This window comes from Miniopterus schreibersii, assembly GCF_964146895.1.
Source record: "Miniopterus schreibersii genome assembly, chromosome: 14".
NCBI lineage: Eukaryota > Metazoa > Chordata > Mammalia > Chiroptera > Miniopteridae > Miniopterus > Miniopterus schreibersii.
In genome coordinates this window covers 20,394,187-20,414,551 of record NC_138114.1, presented here as the reverse complement: position 1 = coordinate 20,414,551, position 20,365 = coordinate 20,394,187, and the positions used below count along the sequence as shown (strand labels likewise).

The window sequence follows — 20,365 nt, the reverse complement described above, 5'->3', positions numbered from 1 at the left end:
GTTTTTTCCCCCCAAATAAAGGCCATTAAAAATGAAGTTCCGTGATTTTATATATTCTATAATGTATTTATGTGTGAGTATATAAAAATTGAGTAAACAGAGACTACGTAAGTCAGTTCAGTGAATGTCTTGAATGCAATATACAAGTTTCTATGATGTGACCTACATTGTTTACTAATTTGGGAACTGACAGAATTTCTGCACTTAAGTAACTTAAATTCAGGGAGAATGGAAGAAACAGGAAAAAGATCCAGTTTTTTAAATAAAATTTAAATGTTAAAAAGTGGAATGATATACAGGGTGGGGCAAAAGTAGGTTTACAATTGTTCATATGGGAAATAATACAATAATTTAAAAAAAAAAAGCCCTCGCTGCTGTGGCTTGATTGGTTGAATGTTGTCCAATGCACTGAGAGGCCACCAGTTCCAGTGCAATTCCCAGTTAGGGCACATGCCTGGGTTGCAGGCTCGATCCTTAGTGGGGGGAGGCATGCAGGAGGTGGCTGATCTGTTTTTCCTCTTTCATCGATGTTTCTCTCCCCCTCCTTTCCCCTCCTCTCTCTCTAAAGTCAATGAAAACATCAAATAAAATAATAAAAAAAATTCAAGAATAAACTGTTCAGGTACTCACAACTGTAAACCTACTTTTGCCCCACCCTGTACATCTTAACTGGGAAGGATATGATATAATTGAAGAGCCTCTTTTGAAAATCTTTGGTTAACTTGTACTGCCAGTACTGGTTTGGTTTTTTTGTTTGTGTTTGTTTTTTACTCCTTGAGATCTCTGGACCTATTATCATCCTGCACTTTTGCATCTTTGGGCCTATAAAGTAAATATAGATCCATAGATTCTATATACATACATTCTGCATAGATAAGAAGATTAGAGACTGATGTTACTTGCTTTTGCAGCTTGTTGTTTAACACATAAAAGCTGATGAACTTCTGTTCTCATCAAAAAAGAAAAGTTTTTCTTCTCTGTTATGAAACAAACTTTTTAACCCACATTGCTTTTTTAATTAGTAGAGAATGTATATCATAAGAATGTTTGTTATTCTTGCACTACTTCAAGTTGTTATCAGCATCAGGTTACACAGAGAGTCCTATAGATTCAGAAAACATAGGTAAATAGATTAAGCCTGCATCACAGAACTTTTTGTCAAGCTAATGGCTTTGCTATTAAGTTTCTTATTTTAAACTTGTATTTATTTTTATTATAAATGTAATTAATGCATGCTTATTTTAAAAATTGGTACATACGTGAAAAATAGGAGAAAAAAAATTACTTGAGCCTTTCATTCAACATATTTTTTGTATTCCTTTTTCTGGATATAAGCGTTTTGATTGATTGGTTGCTTGCTTCTAATTATGTTGTATAAAAAGTTGCTGTCTCATCCTTTCCAATTAATATTAGTGTTTCCCATGTAATTGTTTTTAAATGTGTACTGTTCCATCTAACTGATGTACTGTTTTTTCTTAAGTATTACCCTTTTATTGGATATTTAGATTCTTCACTCTTTTGGAGGGAGGGACTATTAAAAGGAATGTATAAAGGTGGTTTTTTTGGTTTTTTTTTTTTTTGTTTAGGTTATTTCCTTAGGGTGAATTTCCAGAAATTAGAGTTACTGGGTCAGAGAGCATTAACTATTTTTAATCACCTTAAAACATATTGTTAATTATTTTTCAAAAATGTTCTAATAAGTGTGCATTTTTACAAACCACTTATGGGCTGTATAAGTATCCCTTTCACCAAAGATTTAAAAAATCAGAAGGTAATCTTAGAGTTTATTCTCTGTTTCAATATCGCATTTTCCTGTGTTTTTACACTCTGTATATTTAGGTAAATGATCTTCGAAAAGAATTAGAAAGTCGAACCCTTAGTTCCAAAGGGTTAAAATCGCAGTTAATAGCCCGACTAACAAAACAGCTTAAATTAGAAGAGCAAAAAGAAGAACAAAAGGAATTAGAGAAATCTGAAAAAGAAGATGAAGAGGAGGAAGATAGGAAATCCGAAGATGATAAAGAGGTATACACTAAATTGTTTAAATATACTCATTATCCCACTCTGCTTTGGTCTGACTCCTACCTTATGTTGTTTCTCTGTGTGGATGCGTTACTGGCTCCATTTGGGTTTTATTGCCTGGTAATTGGGCAGCTCATCTGCCCTGGGTCATTGTAGCTCTCCCTTCCTGCAGCCTCCGTCCTTTATGCTTTGCTTGGAGGAATTACTTTAGAATTGAACTGTTCAGGACAAGAAGAGTTGAGTTGAAAATGGTGATATTATAATTACCATCATTTTATTTTCACATATTCCCCTTACCTATTTGGTTACCCACTGGTACAATTTTTTAATTCATATACAGTCATTTCTCAGTATTCTTTTATTTTTTAATCCTCACCCAAGGATATTTTTTCCATTGCTTTTCAGAGAGAGTAAAAGGAGAGAGAGAGAGACGTCAATGTGAGAGAGACACATCGATTGGTTGCCTCCCACACGCACCCTGACTGGGGCCAGGGGTTGAGCCTGCCACCGAGCTATGTGCCCTTGGCTGGAATCAAACCTGAGACTCTTCAGTGTGCAGGCTGGTGCTCTAACCACTGAGCCAAACCGACTAGGGCATTTTTCAGTATTCGTCAAAGGATGCTCAAGTTCCTTATATAAAATGGCTTAGTATTTGCAAGCAACCTATTTTTGCAAATAGGCTACAGCAGGGTATGCCTACACATCACTTCATTTGAATGAATTCAGCATAGTGCTTGGTGAATGGAAATTTTCAGTTTTGCTTTTTAGAAGTCTGGGATTCCCCCCACCCCTGAATATTTTTGATTCACCATTGAATCCAGGGATTCAAAATCTGCAGTTACAAAGGGCCTGCTATAGAAGGCAGAATCAGTGTTTGGTTGTTTTCTCTTTTCATCCTTGTGCAGGGACCATGCTAATCTCTGTATCATTCATTCTAATTTTAGTATATTTGGAGCCAGCACTATTTATCCAATTTTCAAGATAATGAATTAGGATCCCTGTGATCTTCAGATGGTTACGTGTTTGTTTGTTTTTTAGTATCATTATGAATTTATGGATTTAATCATATTTGAATGGGTTTCAAGTCTTTGCATTTCTTACTCACTGAAGTTCAAATTGTTCTCTTTCTTTGCCACATGGGTGGGAATATATTCAGATTCACAATACTAATTGCACCTCCATCAATATTATTGCTAAAGTTAGTTTAAAAACATTTTTGTATTTTCCATCCCTATTTTCTTCTTACTGCTTTTATGTTGTGCTAAAAATACATTGTTCTAGCATGTAGCATTACATACTATATTGTCTTTTAATCCTCATGTAATCTTGGTTCTACATGTAAATATCTGATGCTCATCGCCAGTCCTTAGGTCATTGTCTCTAATAGATTCCTCAGAGCTCATGGTACCATTATTTAAGTTCTTATATGTTGATAACAGTTTGACTATACCCTTTGTGCTTGAAAGTCAGTTTTGCTGAAAATAAAATCTTTGGTTCACATTTATTTTCCTTGAGTATCTTAAATGTATTACTTTTTTTCAGGAAAATTTCTCTTTAACAAACTTTCCTTTTTGTGGAAAAATTACATAAATAAAAATTATCATACCATTATTTAGTGTATAGTTCAGTGGCATTAAGTACATTTATAATGTGCAACCATCACCGCTCTATATTTCCAGAAATTTATCATTATGCCAAACAGTAATAACTCTTCAACCCCTATTCCCTAGTAACCTCTATTCTACTTTTTGTCTCTATGAATTTGCCTGTATTTGACACCTCATGTAACTGGAATTGTATAGTAGATGTCCTTTTGTGTCTGGCTTCTCTCACTTAGCATAATGTTTTCAAGGTTCACCCATGTTATAGCATGTATCAGAATCTCATTTCTTTAAGGTATTATTTCTTGAGTTTAATTGCTTTTGTATTTCTTCTAGTTTTATTCTTAAATTTTTGAAACTATCATTTTTTTCTAATTTTTTCTTGAATGCTGTCACATTGTTTTTTACTTTTTAATATATATATTTTTCCCCTTTATTGATTTCAGAGAGAGGAAGGGAGAGGGAGAGATAGACACTTTAATGATGACAATCATCAATCTTCTGCCTCCTACTGGGGATCGAGCCTGCAACCTGGGCATGTGCCTTGACTGGGAATCGAACTGTGACTTCCAGGTTCCTGGGGCAATGCTCACCCACTGAGCAACACCTGCTGGGGTGTTTTTTACTTTTTAAATTCTTAAGTTCTTTCATATCTTGTTAATAGTTTCTTAAATTTTTTTTTTTTTTAAATATATCTTTATTGATTTCAGAGAGAGGAAGGGAGAGGGGGAGAGAGAGAGAGAAATATCAATGATGGATGAGAGAGTCATTGATCAGCTGCAGCCCGCATTTGCCCCTTCCGGGAATCGAACCTTGATCACCTGGATCCTAAGTCGATGCTCAACCGCCGAGCCACTCCCGGCTGAGCAGTTTCTTAAATATTTTTGTCTGTCTTGAAACCATGTCTTTTTGGCTTGCCTTCATTGCCTGTAGGGATTTAGGTTTCCTTTTTCTCTTTTTTTATTTTTTATTTATTTGTTTTTAAATATATCTTTATTGATTTCAGAGAGAGGAAAGGAGAGGGAGAGATAGAAAAATCGATGAGAGAGTCATTGATCTGCTGCCTCGAGCCCGCAACCTGGGCATGTGCCCTGACCAGTAATCAAATCCTGATCACCTGGATCCTAGGTCCACGCTCAGCCGCTGAGCCACGCCTGGCTGGGCTTTCTCTTTTTTTAAAATAGTAACTTTGTACAGAATTTGACCTCAGTACGTTTCTATTGCTCACATTTATCTAAATTTAGTTTGCTTAAAATTTTATTAGGAGGAGATTGCTTCAGATAGTTTTTCTAACTTCACAGAGCTCTATGTTGTTATTTTTTCATTCTGTCAAAAAACATGATTGCTTGCTTTCTGAGCTTTCTCTATTGGACCTCTCACTTTTTAAAAAAGATTTTTAAAATTGATTTTCAGAGAGAGAGGAAGGGGGAGAGAGAGGGAAACATCGATGTATAAAACAATACATTGATTGGCTGCCTCCATCCTTCCCTCCCTCTCTCAAAATCAATTAAAAAAAAATTTTTTTTAAACCTGTGTACAATTTTTGACTCCCCCAAAACTTGCTACCCTTGGTACCTGTGGGGGATTAGTTCCAGGAACCACTGTGGATACCAAAATCCGTGGGTGCTCAAGTCTCCCAGATAAAAATGTCTTACACCAATGCATGCAGTCAGCCCTCTGTATCCTCAGACTCCCAGCCATGGATCAAAACATTACAGGTGTTTCTTCAAAAAAATTCACATATGAGTGAACCTGTGCAGTTCAAACCATGATATTCAAGGGTTAATTGTACATACATATTGTGCACGGAAGTTTAACCTTTACTTAAAATTTCAAATATGTAGGAAGAAGAAAGAAAACGTCAAGAGGAAATGGAACGCCAGCGTCGGGAAAGAAGATATATTTTGCCTGATGAACCAGCCATTATTGTACATCCAAATTGGGCTGCAAAAAGTGGCAAATTTGATTGTAGCATCATGTCTTTAAGCGTACTTTTGGACTACAGATTAGAAGATAATAAAGAACATTCATTTGAGGTACTGTTTTAAGTTTGAATTGGGATCCAATTTGATTGGGTAATGTATCTTAAATTTTGAGGGCCTTTTTTATTGCTTCTCTTTTTTGTTTTTCCCCTGTAATTTATTTTTTTGGGGAAAAATAAAACCAGATGAATTTTTTACAGACCCACTTTTGCTGATTGCATTCCTGTGGTATGGTAACAGTGTTCCTGTGGCCCTGGCTGATGGGCTCAGTGGTTAGAACAAAGGGTTGTGGGTTTGATTCCCAGTCAAGGACACATACCTGGGTTATAGGTTTAATCCCTGGCGTGGTTGGGGTACATGTGGGAGGCAACCAATCAATGTGTCTCTCCCACATCGATCTTTCTCTTTCTCTCTCTTCCCCTCCCTCCCCCCTCCCTTCCTCCCTTCCTCCCTTCCTCCCTCCCTCCCTCCCTCCCTCCCTGGTCTAAAAAGTCAATGGAAAAAAATATCCTTGGGTGTGAGGATTAACCAAAAAAGAAAAGTTCCTCTGGCCTCTGTATTTCCTGTGAATTGATAGTTGGATCTTAAGTCTTAGGTTCAGGTTCAGTTTTTTGTTTTCCCCCCCCTAAGACTATTTCATACGTAGTGGTATATGTTTTCATAAGGATATCTAGATACGTGATTCATGATGTCTAATGCCTCTCTTGGAAATGAGGCAATGCTTTATTACTCCAGAATTAAAATACCAATTAATGGGATTGAAAATTTAATTTGTGATTGATTGAGGTGTAAAACAAAATAATGAAGGTTCATCTTTTCAACATGAATCTATTTCTTTGTGCCATTATTTTACAGCAGGTTTACAGCATAAAGCTTATGTCATTATTTTTTTTTTTAAGTATTTTAACAAAGAATTCTTTTTTTTTTTTTTAATATATCTTTATTGATTTCAGAGAGAGGAAAGGAGAGGGGGAGAGAGAGATAGAAACATCAATGATGAGAGAGTAATTGATCGAGCCCACAACCCGGGCATGTGCCCTGACCGGGAATTGAACCCTGATCATCTGGATCCCAGGTCAATGCTCAACCGCTGAGCCACGCCTGGCCGGGCCTTATGTCATTTTTTAAAACAATTGAAGACATTTATCCCTAAGTAAAGGGTTGCTTTATTCTTTGAATAAGATAATGAAAAGTATCTGAAAATACTAATTTTGTAATAGCCTGTTCAAAATTATAATTGTGTTCAATTATTGTATCTTACCAACATATCTCACATTGTTTTAGTTTATAAATTATATTGGAAAAATCAGTCCTACTTATTTGACCCAAGAGGTCATTGTCCACCAAATGGTAAGAAAAATGAAGTGCTTAGGCTAGAGACATTTGCAAACACATGTAGAAGATTACTGAGCAAGTTAGAAAACATGAAATGAATGCATATTGGTCTTAATATAAAATGTTACAGTTACTAAAATATTTATAATTTTTGTTATATTAAGAATTCCAACAAGCTAGTATCCTTAAACATTATTTGCTATATAATTTTATTTTTATCACCAGTTGTCATAAATTTAACTCATAGTAATGTCTACCATGTAGTAGTCATTCAAGGAATAAGGAAAAAAGTCTTTGGTGTTACCTACTGCATATAAAGTATGTACTGTGTATCTAACCAATGCTATAAGAGGGTCTCAAATTAATGCTACTGTGGTGGAAACAAAGTGATTTGTGAAATAGCCCTTTGCTAACAAAATGACCCTTTATTTTCCCTCCACACCTAACATATTCCCTTGGTTAGTTTCCTTTTAACCTATTATTAGAATGCAGAAGTCATTTTGATACATGGATTTAAAAGAAATTATTCTGGCCCTAGCATGTTTGGCTCAGTGGTTAGAATCTCCACCCGTGGACTGAAGGGTCCCAGGTTCAATTCCAGCCAAGGACATGTACCTCGGTTGCAGGCTCAATTCCCAGCCCCAGTCTGGGAGAATTGGGGAGGCAACCAATCTATGTGTCTCTCTCACATCAGTGTTTCTTTCTTTTTCTCTCTCACACACATTCTCTCTGAAAAGCAATGGAAAAAATATCCTCAGATGAGGATTTAAAAAAAGAAATTCTGTAACTAAGTAAAACCATGTATCGTTAAAATTAAAAATCTTTGGATGATTTAATATTAATGCTAGATGTATGTCTGTCTTTCAATGCTTGCAGATGAAGAGATATGCAGAATTCTGGTCTTCTAGTTACTGTCCTAGACTTCTAATCTAACACATTTTAATATTGCTTATCTCTAGGTAATAGAAAACTCTAAGGAAAGGATAATACCTATTGCTATTTATTTACCTAAAGAGAGATTTGTTTAGTTTACTTTAATGGTTAAGAGAAAGTGGAATTTTCAACATCTTTAATGGTCATTTTCCTGATGATAATAGTCCTTTTATTTAAATATTATTTAAAATATACTGACTGAGCATGTTTAAAGAAAACATTATAAGATGAATTATAATTTGAATACATTGTTTCGTCCTTTATGATCAGGAAAATAGTCTGATTAAAGTGTTTTACCAAATATACTGAACATATTGCCAAAGATTACATACTTCACATTTCAAATTAATCTGTTGAAAGCAGTTAACCTTAGATGTATTTACATAGGAGAGTTAGTATATAATTTTAGGTTCATGAGTATGTTAAAGGTTATTATCCATGGATCCTCGAATAGTAATAATGCATGCTTCCTACTCAGAATTTTGAATTGGATTCCCCTGCCTGGAATGCTCTTCTAGTATTTATATATGGCATTCCCCTGCCACCTTCAAGTCACTTTTCAAAATGTCACCTGAACAGAGAGGCCTTCTCTGATTATAGTCTTGTTACTCTGCGCTTTCATCCTACTTGTTTTCTTATAATTTGATATGGATTTGATTATTCCATACTTTTCCCCACTGTTGTTAATCCATGTGAGTTGGGATTTTTATCTGCTTTCTTCACGCTATATCCCCAGTGCCTAGAACAGTCCCTGGTACACAGAAGGCATTTTATAAAAACTTGTTGAGTTAAATGAATAAAGTACATTTATCATGAAAATTAATTGTATAAGGTAGTACAAATCCTTTTTTCCTACTCATTTTTACATTTTGTATATTACGTTTTTGGTTTTTTAAATATTATTTGACCAAAAGGATACTAAACATAGTATTTATATTTTCAGAAGAGATTTTGAGGATTTTGAGGCTTCTCAACATCATTGACATCAATAATTATAACTTTTGTTAGTGAACATTAATTGTTAGATAATGCAAGTTTATATGATGATAAGTTACTGGATTTATTTCAATATTACTATTAAAGTTGTCTGGGTTACTGTTGGTATTTTTTTTATAGGTTTCACTGTTTGCAGAACTTTTTAATGAAATGCTTCAAAGAGATTTTGGTGTCAGAATATACAAATCATTATTATCTCTCCCTGAGAAAGAGGACAAAAAAGAAAAGGAGAAGAAAAGCAAAAAAGATGAGCGAAAAGATAAAAAAGAAGAAAGAGATGATGAAACTGATGAGCCAAAACCAAAACTGAGAAAATCAGGGGATGATAAAGATAAAAAAGAAGATAGAGATGAAAGGAAGGTCTGTCGTCATTTCTATGACCAGCAGCCTGTTTTAGAAGTTTTCAGTTAGTCTGGTAGAGTGTAATGAATGAAGATGAATTTCATCAGCATAGTGTAACAAAGACAAAACTAAAATGTTTTGGTGTATTAGAAATTTAAGTCTTTGAATTAAATGTATATCAACATCTGTAACTAGTTTTATAGTGGTTTGTTCTTTTTGTTTAGTTTAAGCCTCACAGCATGATGGTTTGCTTACATATATTGTGAATGGCAGTCTGTTCTTTAAGTGTATTATTGTAAGAAATGTATAGTGTGGTTCTACTTCAAGTAACTTGAGTGGATTTAATGGGGGGCATGTTAAGTCAGTATTTGGTGAGCTGTTTTGCTTATTAATTTTAAGGTATTTTAAATTACAGAAGGAAGATAAAAGAAAAGATGATTCTAAAGATGATGATGAAATTGAAGAAGATAATAATCAAGATGAGTATGATCCAATGGAAGCAGAAGAAGCTGAAGATGAAGAAGATGGTAGGATTCAAATTTATTTGTTTCTAAAGGACTTACATACATGCACAGCTCATGGACACAGACAGTAGTGTGAAGGCCTGTGTTGGGGCTGGGTGGAGGGGGTGGCCAAGGTGAGGAGAATGGGGGACATCTATAATACTGTCAACAATAAAAAAAGTATTTAGCCCAGCTGGCGTACCTCAGCGGTTGAGCATCAACCTGTGATCCAGGAGATCAAGATTTGATTCCTGGTCGGTACAGGCCCGGGTTTCCAGCTCAGTCCCCAGTGGGGGAGGAGGGTGCAGGAGGCAGCCCATCAATGACTCTCATCATTGATGTTTCTATCTCTCTCCCTCTTCCTTCCTTTCTCTGAAGTCAATAAAGACATATTTTAAAAAAACAAAAAACTTTATTGAGATAAAATTTGCATACAGTAACCTTAAAAAGAAACCCCCTACTCATTAGCAGTCACTATTTCCCCACAACCTCTTCAGTCCTAGGCTTTCTGTCTCTTTAATTCTGGACATTAAATATAAATGGAATCATACAATGTGTGATATTTTGTGACTGACTTCTTTTCACTTAGTGCAGTGTTATCAAGGTTCATGCATGTTTTAGCATGTATATTCTCTTTAATCAAGTTTTCTCTGTATTGTTATTGTTCAAATAACTTTTTCCCTGACGCAGTCTATCCCAGAGTTTCCCAAGATATTAACTGGTATTACGCTTAAAGCATATTGGAGCCAAATAAATTTGGGGAACTTGGGTTAAGCAAAGATCTACATGTTTTACCACAGATTTTCTTAGCGCTTCTGTGTGTTGTATATTTCCAAGAAGGTAATATAGTATGAAATATTTATGAATATATATTATTTGTTGCATCTCAAGGACTACTTAACTTCTAGTGTTTACTATATCTCATAATGTATTTTACTGACAAACCATTGTTACTGTGCTCTTTTTGATGGAGATCCATTTGAGATCCAAGAAGCTTCTAGAACCAAAATTTCTCTCTTAAATTTTTCAACGGATCATTAAATAACTGCAAAAAATCTCTTTAATATTTGCATGTAGTTCATTTAAGGATGTTGTATTAGTGTACTAGGGCTACTGTAAAAAGTACCTCAGACTGAGAGGTTTAAACAAATAGAAATTTATTGTCTCAGTTCTATTGGCTAAAAGTTTGAGATCAAGGGGTCACTGGGCTGGGTTCCTTCAAAGGCTTGTGAGGAAAGGATCTGTTCCAGGAAGCTCTCTTTGGCCTGCAAATGATCACCTTCTCCCTGTATCTTCACAGTATCATCTATTTGTACATGTCTGTGTCCAAATTTCCCCTTTCTATAAAGACACCGGTTGGATTAGAGCTCATCCTAATGACTTTCTTTTAACTTGTTTACCTCTGTCTAGACCCATTCTCCAAAAGAGGTAACATTTTGAGGTATTGGGGATTAGGACTTCAACATACAAATTTTAGGGGCTACAATCCAATCCTTAGTAAATTATTTCTTTAATATTTGTTCTATAATAAGCTGGTAATGGTGGTTGAGATGGGGGTGATGGCTGAGGTCCTGGAGAACTGGGTAACCTAGGGATAGGTAAAGAATTTTACTTTTTGCCAATTGCTTTTTGTGTATTTTTAATTTTATGCAAGTTGCATTATATTTTTTAAAATTAATAACAAGATATTCTAATCTAGAAAATAAAATTAGTGTCATGGCATGTCTAAACCACTCAAGTATACTTTTTGATATTTGAATTTTATTAAGACTACTTACTAGAGTATAGATTTCAAGTCATATCTTCCACAGTTAGATTCACCTTACTAGTTTTTAGGTTTTTTAAAGAATAAATCCTCCAAGTTTCCATCTTCTATCGGGAAACATATGTTAGTGTTAGTTCATCTGGAATATCTGAATATTAACACTGTTAGGCCTTAATGATCTTAAGAACATCTCAACTTCTTGTATGTAGTGTTATTTTGCAATAATTTATCTGTAGTCAGTTTCACTACACTGGCTGTTTTTCCTTTTAGCTTTTAGAAAGTATACTTTGTTTTGTTTAAATTTGTGTTATAGTTTTCAATTTTATGTATAAAAGTCATCAATTTTTTTAATTGTGCCATTCAGATATTTATAGAATTAAGTTCTTTTATTTGATTCAATAAAGTCAATTTTTCCCCTGGCGGCTGGGCGTGACTCAGCAGTTGAGCATCAACCTAGGATCCAGGAGATCGGGGTTTGATTCCTGGTCAGGGTATATGCCCTGCCCGGGTTGCAGGCTCGATCCCCAGTCAGGGGCGTGCAGGAGGCAGCCGATCAGCGACGACTTTCTCATCATTGATGTTTCTATCTTTTTCTCCCTCTCCCTTCCTCTCTCTGAAATCAATAAAGATACATTCTTTAAAAATTTTAAATTTAAAAATTAGTTTTTTCTATGCACTAGGCTCTATAAAATTCTTTCTGTTCTCATTCTTTTTTAATTGTTTCTTACAAAATCCAAACTATTTTTATTTGTGTATTTCTTTGCTAAATGCCTTTTTTAAAAATTGAATTTATTGGAGTAATGTTGGTTTATTATATAGGTTTCAGGGTACAATTCTATAATACATCATCTGTATATTGCATTGTGTGTTCACCACCCCATTTGCTAATGGTCTTTTGAAAACTGATCAGTAATAGAAAAGTATTTTTTGTGTCTATTGTAGTTGAAAACCTGTATTGAGTTTTTTGTTACTGTTGTATTTATTTTATAGATCGGGATGAGGAAGAAATAAACAAACGAGATGACAAAAGAGATATCAACAGGTACTGCAAGGAGAGACCCTCTAAAGATAAGGTATTTATTGTTTACTGTATTTATAATGTGATAATTCTACTTCTTACATAATCCAGACTTATTATTAAGCATAATATAGTCATGAAGTTTATTGTTTCTTGTCTATCTATATATTACCACTCAGAGCAAAATTCTGATATTTTGATATTTGTGGTTATGTCAGATAACTGGTCTTACTCCTTTCTCCCATACACATAAACCAGATCATCTTATTTGAGCTAAGATGAGGTAAAGGTCTTTTCCAATTTTTGTTATTATGTGGACACGGTCTTAATTTCTCACTTTTCAGGGTTAAAAATTATATACTATACCTTCTACGTTTTCTTTAGGAAAAAGAAAAGACTCAGATGATCACAGTTAACAGGGATCTGTTAATGGCATTTGTTTATTTTGATCAAAGTCATTGTGGTTACCTTCTTGAAAAGGATTTGGAAGAAATACTTTATACTCTTGGACTACATCTTTCTCGGGCTCAGGTAATCTTGTGAATATATAAGATGAAAAGCATTTTTAAGTAACCATCTTTTTAATCTCTTTGACTTTTTGAAATATAAAAGCATTACGGTATATATGTACTAAATATAATAGTAGTAGAGACAAGCAGTTTTGAAATATATAAAGTTGAGTCCACTCTCCCTCTAGTTCCCATCCAATATGTATGAACTCATTCTATACGTATTGATAGAAACTTTTTTTTGTTTAACAATCTATCATGGCTATTCTACCATGAAAATAGAGACTTGCTTCATTTTTTTTATGACTGCTTAGTATTACATGGCATAGATGTACCATAATTGCCTTAACTAGTCTCAGTTGCTGGCTGATTTTCCATTTTTTAGAATTGCAAACTATGCTATAATAAACATCCTTGAACAAATTGTGCTATAATAACTGTCTTTGTACATATACTTTGTGTTAATGTTTCTATAAGTGTTAGACTTTTCTATTTTTAAACAAATTTTTTTCAAGTGATAATTGGGATTTTAGGTTTCTGTGGAAGACAGTTCAAAGCTTAAGTAGTCTAATTGGGAGTGGGTACTTGAGAAAACAGATGCCATTGATGTTCATTATATTCGTGAACATTGGAACAGTTTTTGTTCACGGGGAATCAAAAACTTATCTTCATCTTTTAATTTGTTTACTTGTATAACAGGTAAAGAAGCTTCTTAATAAAGTAGTACTTCGTGAATCTTGCTTTTATCGGAAATTAACAGATACCTCAAAAGATGAAGAAAACCATGAGGAATCTGAAGCACTGCAGGAAGATACGCTAGGTTTGACTATATTATTTTATTTATATTATATTTTATTATTGTGCCATTATATAATTGTATAATTAAAGAAAAAGTAAAATATAGTACCTTTTATATTATAGGAAACAGGTTGTTACTTCCAACACCAACAGTAAAGCAGGAATCAAAGGATATGGAAGAAAATGTTGGCCTTATTGTTTACAATGGTGCAATGGTGGATGTAGGAAGCCTGTTGCAAAAATTGGAAAAGAGTGAAAAAGTAAGAGCTGAAGTAGAGCAGAAGCTACAGTTACTAGAAGAAAAAACGGGTAAGGAACAGAATTGGATATGTCAGTACTTCTAACACCCTATTGGGATATATATTTGTGTACGTACATACATACTTGTACATATATGCATTTCCATACCATGTGTTTTAAGTCTAGGGCACATAATATAACTTCTGACCATTTCTGTTAAAGATTTGAAATTGCTTATCTATATAAAAATTAATCTTAGATCTTCATGTGTATTCTCAGATTTGTTTATTGTTCTGTTACATCCGTTTAATCCTCTTAGTTTTGACCAGTTTCTGCTACTTTAATCTATACAATTTTCTAAAAAGGGAACCTGGATTTAGAAGTAATACTTAGGTAAAACTTAAGTCAGTATTACGGTGAGTTTCATAACTATTGAAATTGACACATATTTGTGGCCATTTTAAGGAATTATATGCTTTTTTTTTTTTTTTTTTTTTTTTAAACAGATGAAGATGAAAAAGCCATATTAAATTTGGAGAATTCCAACAAAAGCCTCTCTGGTGAACTCAGAGAAGTTAAAAAGGACCTTAGTCAGTTACAAGAAAACTTAAAGATTTCAGAAAACATGAATTTGCAATTTGAAAACCAACTGAATAAGACAATCAGAAATTTATCCACAGTAATGGATGAAATCCACACTGTTCTCAAAAAGGTTAGGAGTTTTATACTTTCAACATTTTCATAATTTATTCCAGTTTTTAAATCTATTTCTAGTACTATTTCTTAATGGTTTTTCTAGGAGCAAATAATGGTAGCGTCCTGCCCTTCATCAGATTGTTCAAAAGCAATTCCTCAAATACTGTATTTTTCTAGAACCTAATCAGGATATCAACATGGTTTATGTGAACATCAGACTTCCTAAAGCAAATTTTATTTGTATTTCTTCCTCAGAACCAGAGAGTGACTTTGAATTTGATGAAGATTAAACCATTTCTTTTTTAAACCCATTTACTGTTGGGTAGAGTTGAGAAACTCTTTGGCACTATCAAAATTAATTTATTAGTATTCTTTGTTACTAAGAAAAAATCTACTAACTCAAAGCCATTGTAAACTAACCTCAGTAACTGAGAGATCTTCCACAATCTTTTTCAGAAAAAAGAAGAAAAAACCCTACAGTGCAAGGAATTTACTACTGCTATTCCTAAGAACCTTTTTTTTTTTTTTAATATATGTTTTTTATTGATTTCAGAGAGAGGAAGGTAGAGGGAGAGAGAGAAACATCAATGATGAGAGAGTCATTGATCGGCTGCACGCCCCCTCTTGGGGACTGAGCCCGCAACCCGGGCATGTGCCTTGACCATGAATCCAACCTCGATTTCCTGGATCATAGGTCAGTGCTCAACTGCTTAGCCACACCAGCCGGGCAAGAACCTCTTATTTCTCAGGGCTCAGATGGCTTTCTCAAATACTTAGAGCCATTCTGCATAGAATTGAAAGATTTAAACATAATTTGCCCCAAGTGTCAGTTTTCCATAGATAGTAAAATGGAGTATCTCTTTTTACTAATGTTTATTATTTTTTAAAGTTACATTTAAGAGACTCTAATAAAATATATTTTTTTCTTGTCTGTTGTTTTGTAGGATAATGTGAAGAGTGACGATAAAGATCAGAAATCCAAGGAGAATGGTGCAAGTGTATGATAATACGTGTAGTGATGAGGAATGGTGTTAAATAATGTAATATAAAAAATCATGATACAAGAATGTTTGAAAGTGATGCATGTTTGATTTTAATAGTATAAATATCTGTTAGTTCAAATGATGTATAAAGTTTTATGAATGTGAGAGTCTCTGCTTTTGAAAATTGCTTGTAATTCCTGGCATTCAAATTATTAAACACTCCTTGAGTGAAATAATTTTGCATTGCAAAATGTTTTAGGATGAACTTTGTTATAGTTTTAACCCCAATAAAACTCATCAGTTTAATTGACAGTAGTATTTAATTACCAAATGTCTTTTATTAAAATACCTAGGAAATTGTAGTAATTTTATTTATAAAATTATTAGGGGTGGCTTTTTTTTTTAGTTTTAGTATTTTAAAATTTCAGTATAAATCATAAAATAGCGTACTGTTTGTTTTGCAAGTTTTTTGACCCAGACTCTTTTTTTTGTCATAAAAAAATTCTCTAATTATCAGTCTCTAAAAACATTCATTAAAAATTCAGTTTATCCAAAGGACAGTACATCAAAAACTAAGATAGCAATTGACAGTTAACCATTGATATTATCTATGTAAGGCTTTACATGTAACTAACAGTTCTGATGTTAATGTTACTGCTTTCAGTGAATTGTTCTACTTTCTAAGAATAGTACCTATATTACTTATAAGTTTGAGAATTACTTATAATTTTGAGAGTTTTTTTACAGTATATATTAAGTGTACAGTTTAGTACCAACCCAGTAGATGTCAGTGTGATGCCTTTAAGTTAAGCCTTGTTTAATTAAAAATAATATTTTTTATTAGTCCGTGTACTTCCTTCAGAATTTCAGAGTTGGTTACCTGTTGAATGAAAAGAGTAGAAAATGTGATAAACTGTTGAAGAGTGGTTCTAAACAGGGTGAATTTGTCTCCAGAGGACAAAGGATGTTGCCAAACATCCTACAGCGAAGTATTATATTCAGTCCAAAATTTCGGTAGTACCCTGGTTAAGAAACTCTGATTTAAAGTAATATAGGGTTAAGTGATATGTCTTTAAGTTGCCGTTTTGGTTCTTATGGTTTGTTGAACTCTGAAGTCAGATTACAGAGTGATCCATATAATTATACAATTATTTTCTCCATCTTTAGAGTAACGTGAAACATTATAGGATAGTTGGAAAATGTTTTTCTCAAGGGAAAATCTTGGCGATAAACTTTTAACTAAAAGACAGCAAAGAATATAGTTCTTTAATAGAGAATGTTTTTAAATGAGAAAAATAATTATAAAGTCCACCCGTTAGTCTAGAGATATTTAAATCATAATAATACTGGGAGAATAGAGAAAAGGCATAAATCTTTCCATTATATTATTATTTTTTAATGTTTTTATTCATTTTAGAGAGAGGAAGGGAGAGGGAAACATTGATGTATCAACAACAGTGGGCTGCTGCCTCCTGCCCGCCCCCTGCAGGGGATCGAGCCCACAACCCCGGCATGTGCCCTGACCAGGAATGGAACCAGTGACTTGGTTCCTAAATCGATGTTCGACCAACTAAGCCACAGCTGCCAGGCCATTATATTATTTCTTGAAGGTAAATTTCTAAGCCAGGAAAAACAAGTTACATATAGAAAATTTTGTTTAAGAGAGGATAAGAGAAAGAGAACCTCTGTTTGCCCCCCCTTTTTAAAGAAACTTTATTTTCTGTCAACCTTATTTCCATCTGTTAAGAGTTTGTTGAAGAACAGCATAAGACCACTCAGTGGTTGCTCCTACCCATTCAGTGGCCTGAGCAGGGAGGGCTGCAGGCCAGTCTTCAGTGGGAAACTGCTGAATGGGCACAGGGGCACCCGCGCGCCTTCAGACCAGTCCGCAACCTCAGGCTGAGCAGCTGTGAACTCAGGAGCTGGAGTAGTCTGTTCACCCTGAAATTCCTCCTTGGTCTGTTTTTGCTTGTTTAAAACTTTTGAATATTCAGAAGTAAAAATGCAGCCTATTCTCTAACTGCAGCTTATTCTCTCATGTGACACTAACCAAGTCAAAAAATTTAATCATATAACAAAGTGGTATATAATAAGGTTTAATTTTATTTTCCCATCATTTTTATGTTTTCAGTGCCTGTTTATGCATGTCTAATACTATTTCTAAATTTTGTCTAAGTCCTTTTTTAAAGGAATTATAGTGACACTTAAACTTATGTATACATTTCACTCCTCTCAAAATTTTCAGTTATATCCAACATATACTTTTAAATATTTTACTTGGTCTGATCCCCTAACTGCAACCTGTTACTGCCTGGAATTAGCACTAATAATTGGCTTATGAATCAAAGTTTGTTCGGAGACTATAGGATTCTCCAACTTGCTTAAGTTTGCCCCTTTAAGGTCATTTGAGGTACGCTCGCCTTTCACCCTAACAAACAATCCTGAAACCTTAATCATAAAGTTTTGTAGCTTGAATGAATGTATAGTTTTACTGATGAAGAAAATAAGAATCTTAATCCCATTATAAAATTCAAAACTTATTATCTGAAGTGGCAGAAGAATGCAGGTTCTTGGATATTAGCTGTACTAATAGAAGAGAGAACTTCCTGCTTCTATTTCTGTTGTGACATTGATAAATGAACCAACATAAGAGACAGTGCAACTGCTTCGATTACTAGAAATAATCCCAACATATTTTGGAGATGCAAAGATTAGGCCTAATCCTCTGAAAATAGCAAGGTGAAACCATTTAATAAAAGTTTCAAATACAATCCAAATAATTATGAAATAATATTGAAATAATTATGAAATATTATGAAATAATATTTGGAATGCATTCCATAAATAAGATTCTAGAAATGATCACGGGGGGAAGGTCATCAGAGTCAGAATTAACCACTCATTGACACTTAGTAGACTTGGAAAATCTCAGAGGTGATTTTGGTATTAATAACATTCGGATGACACCAAATTTTATAGGTTTATAGAATATTTTTATATAACCTCAGTGTATATTAATAATTTGAACAAATTGTATTTCAAGGAATTCCAAAATCACAGGGATTTGGTACCACTTTACCTTTTATGTGTTTAGTAGAGTGAAACCTAAATAATTTAGTCATTAATAGTAATTTTTTTGAAAACATTGTCTCAGTACAAGTAGAAAACAAAAGAAACATGTAAATACCCTGAACTGGATGGGATGGAGAAGGTGGGACAGATTTGCTGATACTCTTTTCATCTGCCTTCTCTGTACCCTGAGAACTCACAGTAACACTGCATGTGTTACCATATAACTGCGCCTCACCCCCTGCACAGTGCAAGACTTGCAGAGAACATTCCATCAATTGTGTACCACTGGGCATCCTCTCTTTAATTCCAGAGAGTGGCCAGGATATGTAATTGTACCTTTGCTAAGGGTCAAAGCTTTGGGGACTTTTACCAAAGGTAGACTCAAGAGGAATGACAAAGTTGTGCTTTTATATTTTTGACAAATCTTTATGTCCATTTCAGCACCAGTAGAGACTTACGAACTTGGACACAGGACCAAAGACCATGATAATCCCAGGAGTCTCAGCTCTTAGGCACCTTCCCTATACTTCAGTTGAGGGACAAACCTCAGGTGCCTTACTCCTGTGGGGCACAGTCTTAGCTGAGATCAAGGAAAGGAACAGAGATTTATGCCACAGTAACAGCATAACTGTGCCTTAATACAAAGGTGGTCACTTCTTTCTGGTAAGAAAAGTGGTATTTATGTGAAAAGCAAAAAAAAAATAAAAAAATTTAGAAACATAATTTTCTGCTAAAGAAAGGAATTTGGAATATGTTAAACATGAATGAGTTTGCTTATTAGAACATGGACAACACTTATAAATGTATTAGGGAGTCTACCCATGGATATCCTGCCCACAAGGCATTAAAGAATTTGGTGAAGCCCTGTCGGTTGTGGCTCAGCAGTTGAGCATCGACGTAGGATCCAGGAGTCTGTGGTGCCATTCCTGGTCAGGGACATGCCCTGGTTGTGGGCTCAATCCCCAGTTGGGGGCGTGCGGGAGGCAGCTGATCAGTGATGACTCATCACTGATGTTTCTATCTCTTTCCTTCTCTCTGAAATCAATAAAGATATATTTTTTAAAAAAAAGAATTTGGTGAAAACAGGTAATGCTACTTGTTTATAGCAAACAGTAAAGATACCCTCTTTAGGTACCTAGATAGAATTGTTGACAATTTCAGCAGGAAAGGAATAGTATCTTCAGTGGTTGGCTAGGTCCAGGCCAGTCTTTGTGAGTTCTCTCTCAGCTAGGTAATAACTGACCCTTGAGGGGCTACTCAGAGCCTGAATTCCCTTAGCTACTTACATCTCTACTGACTAGAATTCATAAAAAATACTACGATGGGGAATGTAGATTCTTTTTTAGGCTTGTGACGTGATACTACAGGGCCTTCACAAGCACTCTGACAGTTATACATAGTGTAGAAGGAACACTCCTACTTTCTTTGATGTGGCTTTTCTAGAATACTCTTCATCTCATCAGACCTTTGCAAGTCCTCAAGTTAACCCTGAGGTGGTGGTGTGAATCTGAGATAACTTAGGGTGAGTTCTCAATCTACAAAGCCATGTAGATTTTTTCCTAGTGATGTG

General features: G+C 34.4%; 1 protein-coding gene and 1 pseudogene across 5 annotated transcripts in view; one reads left to right on the top strand and one right to left on the bottom strand.

Moving 5' to 3' along the window:
* CCAR1 (cell division cycle and apoptosis regulator 1) overlaps positions 1–16,029 on the top strand; it is a 41,649-nt gene extending 25,620 nt beyond the window's left edge. For all 4 annotated transcript variants that reach the window (XM_081158587.1, XM_081158590.1, XM_081158588.1 and 1 more), the window contains exons 16-25: positions 1,840–2,025; positions 5,468–5,659; positions 8,990–9,229; positions 9,627–9,738; positions 12,470–12,552; positions 12,882–13,028; positions 13,706–13,826; positions 13,928–14,113; positions 14,551–14,756; positions 15,685–16,029. In XM_081158587.1, the coding sequence (XP_081014713.1) occupies positions 1,840–2,025; positions 5,468–5,659; positions 8,990–9,229; positions 9,627–9,738; positions 12,470–12,552; positions 12,882–13,028; positions 13,706–13,826; positions 13,928–14,113; positions 14,551–14,756; positions 15,685–15,744 (1,533 nt within the window). In that variant the 3' untranslated portion in view covers positions 15,745–16,029. The remainder of the gene's footprint in view (positions 1–1,839; positions 2,026–5,467; positions 5,660–8,989; positions 9,230–9,626; positions 9,739–12,469; positions 12,553–12,881; positions 13,029–13,705; positions 13,827–13,927; positions 14,114–14,550; positions 14,757–15,684) is intronic.
* A 1,423-nt stretch (positions 16,030–17,452) lies between these two features.
* Positions 17,453–20,365, bottom strand: part of LOC308567311 (small ribosomal subunit protein uS2-like) — a 558,798-nt pseudogene continuing 555,885 nt past the window's right edge. Inside the window, exon 4 of the transcript in view lies at positions 17,453–17,682. The product of the transcript in view is annotated as a small ribosomal subunit protein uS2-like (transcript). The remainder of the gene's footprint in view (positions 17,683–20,365) is intronic.